At 39.0% G+C, this 13,062-nt stretch overlaps 1 protein-coding gene across 2 annotated transcripts in view; it reads left to right on the top strand.

Moving 5' to 3' along the window:
• The first annotated feature begins 5,579 nt into the window (after nt 1-5,579).
• The window catches only part of LOC138046885 (transmembrane protein 180-like), a 30,775-nt gene continuing 23,292 nt past the window's right edge, over nt 5,580-13,062 (top strand). For both annotated transcript variants that reach the window (XR_011131741.1, XM_068893475.1), the window contains exons 1-5: nt 5,580-5,768; nt 8,367-8,451; nt 9,225-9,298; nt 9,905-10,014; nt 12,848-12,923. Coding sequence is in view for 1 of the 2 variants with exons in the window: in XM_068893475.1 (XP_068749576.1) it covers nt 5,650-5,768; nt 8,367-8,451; nt 9,225-9,298; nt 9,905-10,014; nt 12,848-12,923 (464 nt within the window). In the remaining variant the exon portion in view is untranslated. The remainder of the gene's footprint in view (nt 5,769-8,366; nt 8,452-9,224; nt 9,299-9,904; nt 10,015-12,847; nt 12,924-13,062) is intronic.

The following is a 13,062-nucleotide window of genomic DNA, read 5'->3' as shown; positions in this document are numbered from 1 at the left end:
TATTAGTGAGCGCGACCTACACTAAGCTTTCTCTACTTCAAAAATTTCGCAACGAAGTAAAATTGAACGCTCCTCTGCTAAAATAGGCGACAATCTTGGACAAAACCTGTTCAGACATTCTGGGTACTCCAGAAAATTATCCCTTCAAAAGCCGCCCTTTCACTTCTTCCCAAAGTCAATGTTGATTTATCTTGGTCAGATGACTCAGCAACATTGACTGATGGGGGAGGGGAGTGTAAGAAGGGGTGTGCAAGAAATGAAGGTAAATTTGTATCACTATCTCAGCAGTTTTGTCCAAAATTGTAGCACTGCAAGCCATGAACAAGACGGTTTCAACAACGGGCACGCCATAAAAACAAGAACGTTATGGGTTACCACGCCCAATTAAGTAAGACGTACATTGCCTGTACAGGCAATATCTGATTCACAACACTATCGAACTACAATAAACCACTCTCTCGGACCTGCTCCTCAGAAAAAGTAGCTCCGTTATCAAGCTAGCTATCTTCTATTCAATAAGAAATTGAAATAGTTTGCTGTTCAACTCCAGTTAAAGGCAATAATGAGAATAATTTTTCTTGGAAAATGTTTTAAACTATATAACTGACAGAAAGTCAGCGAATTTCTGTGTAGTAAATAAATTTAGCCTTCCATCTTCCCCCCCCCCCCCCCCCTTAAACAAATTGCTAGCTGTTAAAATACCTTTTTCTCTTTTCTGTTTTCGTTGATGATTTCCCTTGAAGCGTCAGGATAGAGAGAGAACTATTTCGTTGACTTGAAAAACGACGGTTTGACGGTACTTTGGAAACACTCTGATCATAACGTGGCAATGTATCTAGGAGACTCCAGTTTTACGAGCCAAATTCAGTGGTTTCCAAAAGCCCCTTTCGAGTTAAGCTAGTGCCAAACTTGCTTGCCTAGCTTACCACGAAAATGTGGAGATTCTCAGTCTTTTCTGTGAGAGATTTAACCATGCACTGAAACTCTGGTCACGAAGTGAAAAGGGCAAATTACTGGCAATAAAGTAACCGTTCCTCTCTTCTTATCGTTTTCACGAGGGATTTCTTAAAATGCGGACCTTCACGGTTTGACGATGAATTAACTATTATTCGACATTTAGTCCTTTCAATTTGACAAGACGGTTGTTATCAAAGATGACTTATTGCACGGACTCGCCTCACCGGAATCAACTCAGGATCACTAAAACGACTGAAGCCTTGCAATCAAAGGGACACTAAATCACTTAAATCTGTTTCATGTGTCGCAAGGAGTTCCTGTTTAAATTTTCGACATTCATTAACGGCCCACGTCCCAATTTAAACGTGACCTTAGTGGACTTGGAGAAAACAAAACGAAAGCGAGAGATGTTTTAGTCTTTTAAGAAGCCACATTTTATCTCCTTTAGAGCAAATGTCAATCAGTCTGAATTTTCGTAACTGGTCGTTTTTATACTAGAGACGTGTAATTCGTCTGGGACGAACTTGGGCAAACATTTTTTCATCGTCTGTTAATTTCGTCTAGTACACAGACGGGCCAAGACGCATAATGTGTCTGGACGAAATACCCCGGCAGTTTAGTAAGTCATCGAAGAAGTGCCAGTACAGCAGGATATGAAAAATATTAAAATTAACGTTAATATTTTTCAGAAACAATTTTTTCATCATTTATCTCCTTGTAACCCTAATTTGAGTCACCTTCTTTATAATTTAACGTCACCAAGAGATTTATATTCGATGTGACTAGGAATGATAAAACTCGGAAATATCCGAGTACTCCTTCGCCGGCAGGAGTCGTTTTACCACAAAGAAAAGGGTGCGCTTTATCGCGATATGTGCGTGAAGATACCTATGAGAGTGAAAGACGACCTCCGTCGCTGTATGAGACGTTTTATTTTTTAATTCAATTCTCGAAAAATTATATGAAGTGTTCTTTGAACCTCAAACACAAGAAAATTACAATAACCACATCATTGACGTTATTCAATAAATGAATTATGATACATTTTAATTTGTTGTTTCTCAGTTGTTGAGAGCCGCGAATAAAAAGAAATAACGATTAAGAGAGGAACTGCAGTTATGAGCAAGGGTGAGCACAGGGTGGCACAGTCGGTTAGTGCGCGGCCTCGGTGCATAAGGTCACGAGTTCGATCCCCGGGTCTCTCATCCTTGTTTCGACTTCTTTCCTTTCAGTGCAGCCTAAGTAGCTTTAAATACCCTTAAAACGGAGCACTGATGGAATAGAGGGGGGTAAAATGAGCGCACCGTCGGCTTCCTGGGAGAATACTCTCTAGAGAGTAAAGGAACTTCCGACGTTAAATAAGGTGTACGTTTACCTTAACCTATGATTCGATCAAAAAACGGCTTTAAAATAACGCAGGCGACCAGCGAACCAATGTTCAGAATAGTCTGGAAAAGACTCAGTGCAGGTGGTCATGGGGTGGCGATTTCCGATTTCCGCGCCAAAATAATCACAAATGCTGCGTATAATGCACTGGTCAATTGAGACTACGCCCACCCCACCCCCGGGACGTAGTGGGGAAGTATCGGGGACATGGACGTGGTATTACGCTTTGTTATCTGTGCATTTCTTCGGGGGACGGGGACAGTAACGATTTGTTAAAATAAGCGGGGATTTTTCGCGGGGCTTTTAACGCTGGCCTTGACAGAAAGCGACTGGGTCCGAGCATCGAAAAACGTTCCAGACTTACTACCAAAACAAATTGTTGGGTGCCTGTGATGTTATATTTTCAGTATTTTAATATTTCAGTCGCCATCTCGATTTGGAAAGAAAATTGGTTTGAGAAGTCAGTACGTAACAAATAGACAATGTTTGGCCAATAAGTGCATTCAACACCTAGCAAGGGGAATGAGATTTCGTTCGTAAAATATGGTTATTATACAAGTATTTAAAAATGCACGGATTCGGCTAAGGCGAGGTCATTTGTCACCTGACCTTAACTGGGTAAAACAAAATAGGGTTTGTTTGGGTGACATTTGCATGATGACGCCATTTGACTACAAGTACCAGAATCCTTCAGGTTTCGCTTGTCTCGTGTTAATTAGAGCTATTGTTATTTTTACCCCACTGGGAATACAAAATTTAAATATGAAAAGAAAAACAAACTGAATTGTGTGCCTCGTTGGCTATCTATCATCTCATATCCAACGCGAGCTCATGGAATAATTGTTAAATACAACAAAGCACTCTATGTATGGTCCCGAGGGAAACTAGTTAGTTTTTTTTTCCCTCGAGTTCTGATGTTTCCCTCGACTTCGTCTTGGGAAACATCAGGACTCACGGGAAAACAAAACCAACTGTTTCCCTCGGGACCATACATTAAGTGTATACTATTCTACTAGCAATTGCAATTATGTTATGAAAACTTTGGCAGCTATCGCAGCTTATCGCGTTTGTCAGCTATGCAAAACAATAACCCTTTTGTGAACTTAGCAAATCTCCTAGTTACACACTGAGGCCATGGCAGTGGGGATCGTAACACTCAAGTTTCACCCGAGGGGTGGGGGAAAATTCAAAATGTAACCTTGAACAAATGTTACATCCCCCGCTACGTCCCAGGCGTGGGGGGCCGTGGTTTCAATTGACTAGTGCATTTAAAAAATCATATATTTGAATAATTTAGACCACTGAATAAACTTTACAACGAACAGCTGGCCTTTAGAACAAGTCAATTAGTTATTTGTTGGCTTATTTAGAGGTTGAAAATTAAACATTTTTATGAGTTATTTACACTTGATTTATTCAATTCAAGGTAAAGGCATCTACGCTGTTGAATGGGTCCTCGTATTTTTTTATTTTTATTTTTTTGTATTTTAATTTTTGTTGACTTTACAGGTATATAATACAAAAACGTAGATCCTCGTATTGCTGTAAAGCATCTTAAGGCGTTGATGAAAGAATCTGTTGTCAAGTCGTCTAATCTATCTGATTGCTCCAGCCGACTACAAATTTTAATAATGCACCAAATAATAAAGGCGAAAGTCTTTTTTTATTAATTATCATAGCCATCTAACCTCCCCATCGCTGCGCTGCTTCTTGCCACCTTCTTACGCGTTAACTAGCAATTCTTTTGTTCTTTTTGTACCAGAGGTATTGTTCACTTTAAGAAATCTCTTCATGTGAGTAAACAAACAGCAATAGAGCTTAAATGTACAGGAAGAAAGCAAAAAGACGTACTCGCCCATTTGTCTCGCACCATTGGATAATTTTTTTCTGGAATAATCACCCTCAAAACTATTTTAGAAAGTTCACATCTTAACTTCGAAAGATAGTTGTCATATGCACGTCAGTTGAGCTGTCCTTTTAAATAGGAAATGACAATAGGACCCTATGCGTATAAAAATCTGTCTGTATCATGTCTCCGTTACATCTCTAACCTCCCACACAGACACTTTTAAGCCTGGTTTTCATTGGCGACGCAAGTACAAGCTCAAGTATAAGAGCGCTTATTTCACCATGAAAACGGGGTCGACGCAAGTATTAGCACAGCGCAAGCACAAACACAAGGATCAAAAATTTTCCTTTTCCTTGTGCTTGCGCTAATATGCTTGCGTTCCCTTGCGTCGTGTGAAAACGAAAGGCAGCATAAGCACAAGGAAATTTGCTACGTCTGGTCAATTAAAGCACTCGTTCCAGATTTCCCGCGTCTGAGTATTTCAACAAAATGGCGGATGCCATGGTTGATTTTGATGCTTATGTCGACGTTTGTTTTCACTAGCACAAGCTACCTGTGCTTGTGCTTGCGCTTGTGCGTGCGTCGCTAGTGAAAACTTGGCTTTAGGGCTTCGAGAGGAACGGGTGACGAAGCCCTAGAAGTGCCTTTGTGGGAGGCTGTTACATCTCCCACCTACAAATTAGAGACCTTAAGATCTACGACGGCGACGTCTTTCACGATTATTCCATCTCGTTCACGCCCTACAATGTGGGCGAAGTAACCTAAAAATAAATTGGTACGAGCTGTTTCTCACTGAAAATAGAGAATCAAAAATTCTCTGTTATATGCTCACGTTGTCGTCAAAACCTAAAATTTCGCGATTTCACGTCGTCGTCATGCAGAGAACCAGAGAACCGCAATCTGAATACGAGCTAAAATCCGTGCCGCACGTGCAGCACGATTGTTTATGCTCTTTTAACCAATGATATCATTGTTTTGTGGCGTTTTCGTCGACGTTGTCGTCGTAGATCTTAAACTCCATAAGGGCCGATTTACACGGTACGACTTTGTCGCATGCGACAACGGCTTACGACAGGCCCACGACATGATTTACGATTGTTGTGTTCGTCAGAAAAAATGTCGTAGCATTTTAAAACATGTTTTACAACGCTGCGACAATCGTAAGTTATGTCGTAGGCCTGTCGTGAGCTTGTCGCATGCGACAAAAAAATCGTACCGTCCGTACCGTGTAAATCGGCCCTAAGGCACCTGCGTGGCACGTGAATACATGTCCTAAACTTCAGTGGATGGGTACATATAGGAGTTACCGTCGCTTTGTTTATCCGCTGGCCATTCGTAAGGGCGCATTTTTGCCCTAAATTATGATAATTTATGATAAATTTTGATCATTATAGAAAAAACGAGTTCCCCTCCGTTGGATTGGATCGTACACAGTTCTCTAAGAAGGCGATCAAACCATGAATTCGATGAAGATCAACAAGAATGCGTTGGCTTACAGTGCTACAACTTTGGCAGCTACCATGATGAATTCTGTTTTCAATTTTTACTACGTGAAGATTTACTTGAATGTTTACAAGTAAGTGAACTCACGGCAATTACACACGGAGAACTTTTCTTTCCACATTATTTTTAACAATGTGTCTGTTTGTTGTTCTTGCTATTGATAGATTATGAATGCCACAAAAAGAGCGTAATATTACTTTCTCCCATTTGTTCCCCAACATCCCGAGTGTTTAGATAAGGCTTTGCATCCAAGGAGAAAGCAGAGTGACGTGACAACCATGTTTACATACTGTGCTGCAAATACACATATGAGGTCCGATTTACACGGTACGATTTTTGTCGCATGCGACAATGGCTTACGACAGGCCCACGACATGATTTACGATTGTTGTGTACGTCAGGAAAATGTCGTAGCATTTTAAAACAGGTTTTAAAACGCTACGACAATGTCGTGTGCTTGTCGCATGCGACAAAAATCGCAGCGTGTAAATCGGCCCTTAATTATAATATAAAATTGACCAAAGACAGCAATGTTTTTTTTTGTTGTTCTTATTATTGATAGATTATGATTGTTATGTTACTTTCTCCAATTTGTGCCCCCAACACCCCGAGTGTTTAGATAAGGCTATGCAAACAAGGAAAAAACAGAGAGCGTGACGTGACAACCATGTTTACATCCTCTGCTGCAAATGCATCTATTATAATATAAAATTGACCAATGACAGCATGCATACTATCTGAGTTATCTTATGAGAAGAACCGTGAAGATTATACGCCGATCAACTAGAAACTTCAACTTCACCCCCACCCCCCTCCAGGGCAAAGCCCGGGCAATTGAACTTTTGAAGATTGGATCATTCAAATTCCCGCCCCCTTGGGCCAAAATGGTGTACAAATGCCCTAGTCGGATTTAAAGGATTTGTCTGTCATACTCTATTATTAGAAGAATCGTCGTCCGCTCCTGCCGTCTTTAGTAAAGACCTTTTGAAGACCTTTTGTGTAAGCCAATGGTTCACAAATGCTACATCTCTTCCTTTAAACTCTTCCATCTCGTCCAAACACATGTTTTATAGCTGTTAGCAACTTCGGCGCCCAAAAAAAACAATTATTTGAAACCTGACACTTCCGGTTCAATTTTCCCCACCCCACGCAGGCAAAGGTCAAATTCCCCACTCCCTGGACACAGAAGATAGTCAAATGCCCATGGTTTGCCTAGGGGGGAATGTTGAAGTTTCGATTTGATCGGCGCATTAGTCCGGTAACATCGGGCCATTCCATTCAAAACCCACGTACCCCAATGGACGATGACCTCAACAATTTAACTCGATCCATGCAGAGAAAAATAGATCAGAGGGCTGACCTAATGTCCTCCTCAGAAAAAATCCAAGCTGCCTACTTCTTCTCAGACAAAAAGGGCCTTTTACAAGTGCTCAATCTCGTCCACAGAGTCCACTTTTGTTTTGGTCAGCACCAAGGACACGGACTGTGCAGTGCTGTCAACTCTTTCGGATAATCCAGGAGACTCCAGAGTTTGGACTGAACCTCCTGACCTCAAGATTACATTCTGAAATCTACCAATGAATCACCAAAGTTTGTCATTTCTTGTGAGAATTGACTTTCACAAAAAATTTCAAATGCTTTTTGTTTTTTGAGTTATTTTCACATCCATAACAACAACATTCACGTGTTTATTTTCCTCATAAACTCTGATAAACTGTTCTTGCAAACATTTGATGGGTTTTGATTTGAGTAATAATGTGATTGGTCCAAAATAAACCAATCCAATGCCAATGGCATCTTTTTCGCACATTTTTTTACTTTTGCCTGCATGCATATGTAGGTTGTGTGACAGTGTACTTTCTTGTTGCGTTTATAATAAAGATGCGATATGACATCATCAAAAATGATTTTACAAGTGTTGTGACATCATTTATCATCCCATCCTATCAATTCTCAATATTTGAAGAGTTTGGGGGTGGACAGTCCTGACTGTGGCCACTTCCAAGCAGGAGGTCCTCACATCACAGGTCTACAAGTTTCCGACTCGTCTACGCACACTCAGAAATTTGGAACAACAGTGGTCGTCAACGGTTACAAAAGTGGACCTTCACTACGACTGCGCATAAATTGGAAGTTGCTAGAGTCTGTTGGTGCTGACCAAAAGAAAAGCGGATTCTAGGGACAAGAATGACAAGTGCTATAGTTTACCAGCGAAAAGTCAAGATCAGGGGGATGCCAATAGACTCACCCTAACCCTTGAATCACTCCCAGTAGTGACACTTAAAAATCGTACTCTGTCTAACACCAGCCGATTTTACTTATTAGAGGGGGCCCACTCAGGGCTGAAAGGTATTAGCAGCCACCTTCAGAGAACGTCATCCACAGGAGAGAGCATAGGGTGGTGGTGAATATTAAATGGCCCAATTCCACAAAGAACTTTCTTATGTATGTTATATACATGTATATAACAGTAACTGTGAGTGCTGAATTAAATGGTTCATTTAACAAAGTGGACTTTGGTTCATATGCATAAATTATAGGAGAATTGAAATGTTCAGAGGGTAACAATAATATACATGTACAGCTGTACATACATGTAGCCTGTAGTGACATCCAACATCTGTTTTTTCCAAAAAAATAATATTATTGATGTCTTTTTTAATTTGTATAGGATTTCAAATTACTGGTTCAATGTGGCTCAAGTTGTTTTCTTAATTTGGAATGCTATCAATGATCCTTTATTTGGGTACTTTCAAGTAAGTAGCCAGCCACCAAAAGAGGTTTATAAATGATCAAAAATCAGTTCTTCTTTTTCTTTGGATTTCAAACCTACATTATTGTTAACTAAACACTTGGAGTGACCCAAGGTTTAAAGTGCCACTATGATCAAAAAATTCACTTCCCTTTTTCCTGCAGATTTTCAAAGTGTGTTTGCGTGACACCTGACTGGCAAAATTTGAGCTTCGAATTTTATCCAAAGGCTGTTTGCTTTGAATTCAAGTTTTGGATTTCATGGTCTGCCATTACTCAAATTCAAGACTGACCGATTGGACATCAGAGGGTTGGATTGAGGATAAGGTGATGTCAAAGGCTCACTAGCTTAAAATTTCAGTGTGTGAATGCAGCTTATACATGCAAAACTTGAGTATAAAAGTCTGAAAACCCAAAACTCCTGTCCTTATTAATTCTGGGGCGTACACACGCATTGCATTCTTACACTAGTGAGCCTTTGACATAATTTTCTCCTTGAACGAGCTCTATGGTGGACCATAGGAAAATTCCAGTTAAAGTAAACAGGTGACTTTTTTAGTAGTTAACATAGTTTTGAAATCCAAAGAAAAGTAAGAATTGATTTTTTGCTCACATGGGCACTTTAAGTTTACTCTGCTTCTCCTTCTTGTGGGAAATATACAAAACATGGATCCCCAGTCCATATGGACCACCTACGGAACTATTCTATGAGCCATCCCTTTGGACCACCCATAATTCTTAAAGATTTTTTAAATGTTAAATTTTTATTATAAACCAGGACAGTTCTACATGGGAGGTTTTGAGAAAGAGAAGGTTGGCAATATACTATGGAGCTCCCCTGTTTGCAATCAGGTACTGTAATTCCCTTTGATAAAAAAAAAACATAATTGTCATTGAACCACCATTTGATATGTATCTCTTATTGACTTAAACCCATTGACTCCTGGTAGTGAGACTTGACGACAAGACAAATTCACTCATCAATGGGTCCAGGCGTAGGTCAGTCAATGGGTTAAGTAAAGTCTAGTATATACCGGTAGCTACCCAAAACGAACTAAACGTGAATATGGAGTGAAAAATGCCCAGGAATGCATGGTAACAAGATGCATAAATTATAGTGTCCCCTAATGCTTCTCTGACTTCTACTTTGGATCGCATACATGTAATATTTCTAGAAAAGCTTCTCAGACATGTTCATCCTCAGAGACCTTAAGGGGCAGTTTGTGGCCCGGCACAGGAGAAGAGCATGTATACTAAACCTGCAAAACAAGGTGGTGCCATTCTATACTTTTCTTTTATATCCCCATTTTGTTTTGCGAGTTTGTACTTCTCCTGTACCCCACAAACTGCCCCTGGGGCTCCGAGGATCAGACATGTGTTCAGCCTGGGGTGTACTGGCTGTTCCTAGCGAGTAATGGCAATTTTTAATAATTTGTCAATAAAAATTATGTTCATCAGCTTTCTCCTCCCATGGTTTCCATGGACATCGTTTGGTTTCACCGGTGATTGGGTAGTGGGCCTTCATCTCATGACATCTCTGTGTTTTTATGACGGACTCTTCACTTTTGGTATGACAAAATTATTGATAATAATTATTATTATCAAACTTTTTAAGATTATTGTATAATCATTATGATAATAATTATTATTGGATCAATCTTGCTTTATGTCACACTCTGATGCAACCGGAAGAGCAGACGAGATGGGTACTACAACTGTATTGTACACTGTAATGGGAAGTATAGTACCGTAATGTAAAAAAAAAGCGTTTTGACTTTTGTGTTTCCTGTTAAATTCTTTATCTTTGACATTAAATTTTCCATACTTTAATTGTCAGATTCTTACTTCTGAACTTTAAACATAATTATTTTACATGTATAAGGAAAAAATAACCTGCTGAAAAATTAATAATATTTTCTCCTTGAAATATCGCACACTTTCATATATATGACTTTGTACAAATTCGTTGAAATTTCAATGAAATTGGCTATGGTAGGAAGAATTTTTCCTTTTATTCAAGAAATTATTAAAAGTACCTCACTAGGCATTAAAGCAGCTCCAAACACAGGCCTTCTGATAGGGTGCGATTAAAAAATGCAAATTATGCGATTTTTTCAGGGCAGATTGTGCGATTAGAAAGGCCAATTATGCGATAAATAATGTAAATTATGCGATTTTTTTCTCAGCAATTTTAAGCTTGTTTTATACGGTTTCAGGTTAAGAAAAACACTTTTTTGCTGCCCTAAAGACATTTTGAGCACAAAGGAACAGTAATTATGTATCTCGATCGACATTAGTTGGGATAAATAAAAGTTGAAAAGTTGAAAGGACACAGCTAACATGCCAAATGAATGATCAAGGTGCTCGTCAACCACGAACTTCCGAAGATGGTCAATCAAAATAGGGCCATAACCCCATTTATACTGGAGAAAATAAGCCGCGGCTTACAGAAGACTCGAATGTTCACCCCGTATAAATGGTACAAAATCTACGTTCACGTCTTTTTCAAGCCGCGGCTTATATTGACCTGGGAATATATATTCGTATAAATAGTTCCTTTTGCGTATTTTGTACACCGTGGCCAGAGTAAGCCGCGGCTTATTTTCTCTCCTATAAAAGGCCCTAATATTGCACGAGGAGAAAAACATCAGTCCATCGTCCACGTGGAGCGTACCTGTGAGGTACTTTCTTGCTCGATTGTGAGCTGTCAGATCGGGCGGAATGTGGGAACTTCCTTCTTCGTCGAAGAAAAAGCGAGCGTTTTCACAACAGACTTATCCATGAGTAAGTTTTTATCAGTTTTCAACGAAAGAAACTACATTTTGCAGAAAAACTTACAACTTCACTTATTTTTCACAAATCTCTTCTATAAGAGAAGGCAACTGTGTCATTTCAGAGACTCGTACCAGGTCCCCGACATGAAAAATAAAGCCTTGAACTTCAAATGTTTAAGGTGACAAAGGATTTTTATCCTTTTTCCAAGATAAATCATCTTAAAAATGGCGTATTTATGCAGGAATGTCTAAGAAACGTCTTGATTTATGTTTCTTTTTATGAATTTTGTGCGTGCTTTTGTGAATAATGCGATTTTTCGTGAATTGTGCGATCGGATGCGATTTGAGGTCGATTGTGCGAAATCGCACCATCGCGTAATATCAGAAGGCCTGCAAACATAATGTATGACTCACCTACATGGTCGTTGGTTGTATAGGCCTTGCAAAACACACCAGGTATACACCTTATTCCAAAATGGCCACTCCATTTAAATATTCTTTTGTTTTTATTCAAATTAGCCCTTGATGCCTTGTTCTTAAGCTTAAAATTCAAAAGAATATTTTATCTTTGAACGAGGCAACAAGGGCCAATTTGTATGCGCATAAATAAGTGGCCATTTTGGAATATATTTAAGGTGTATAAAATTTACCATGCAGTACATGTAGGTGTTGCATGTTATTTCCTTTCCTTTCCTAATTTAGATTTTAATAATTATTAATAATTTAAAAGTAATAATAAAATAATAATAATAATTATAATATATTTAATAACTAAGTTATTGTTAATATAGCCTTCATTATATTCTGAAGTGCATTCATAGGCAGGGCAGGGCAAAAGCCGGAGCGGAGTTTAAAAATCGAACAGGATTTGAAGTTGCAGTCAGCCTTGTAAATGCAATGATTTTTGGCACAACGCTAGCAAAAATTAATTATCGACTTTTCACCTGCCAAAGGCTAAATTCTAGACTGAGGCACTCAGCCGTGAGTGGCTGTGGAAGCTGCATGCCGTAATTGTCAAATACATGTATTATTGTATTTGATGACGTCTCAGGTCTGAAGGGGAAAACGAAGTGTCCCAAAACCCATCAATTATTCAGGACAACACAGAAAATAGTCTAGGTGGGTGAACTTTAGCTGGCTGTCCATAAGATGGATTTTCATAAAGAAAATTTCTTTACGCAATTCCATTTTATGGACAGCCAGCTATAAAATAATACTGCGACTTAAGGTTTTTATGGAACATTTTCCTCAATCGATCAGGTAAATCGGCCATTACAACTGTCTCAAATAAGGTGACGTCACGCACTGTCTTATCCTCACGATCAGGAGGGTTGTCTGCCTGTAGTTCATTTTATAAATTATTTTACTATCTTGACCATAGTTAAATTCCTGCACAAAACATGATTTATCAAACAAGTTGACAAAAGGCAAATTTAAACCACCATAACAAAGTCATAAGCTGACATTTCGAACATTATAGCCCTTTGAAATCAGTCTTACTGCATGTGGTTAGTTTAACTTCATCAACTAAATTAAGAGTTTGATAAAACCAAATTGCTGTGTTTCCCTCCCCACTGACACCAAATTTTCCTTCTTATAATTAATCCCTTTATTATTTCCTGCACAGTTCTGCTTGCCCAGTGTGCACTTTTTGCAGAGATCTCAACACAGCAAGAGGAAAGACAGACTATTCTGAAATATTCGTAAGGCACTTCTATTAATAATTTTGCAAGCCTTTCTTTGCTTGTTCTTATTATTTTTGTTTAGATGATGTCAATCCACTGACTATTCAATTTATATCTGTGAGAGGTTTGTTTGGCTGATTGTAGCAAAAAAAGGACT

Source organism: Montipora capricornis, chromosome 4 (genome assembly GCF_036669925.1).
Source record: "Montipora capricornis isolate CH-2021 chromosome 4, ASM3666992v2, whole genome shotgun sequence".
Taxonomy (NCBI): Eukaryota; Metazoa; Cnidaria; class Anthozoa; order Scleractinia; family Acroporidae; genus Montipora; species Montipora capricornis.
The sequence above is the reverse complement of the archived record's forward strand: the minus strand, read 5'-3'. Positions and strand labels throughout refer to the sequence as shown.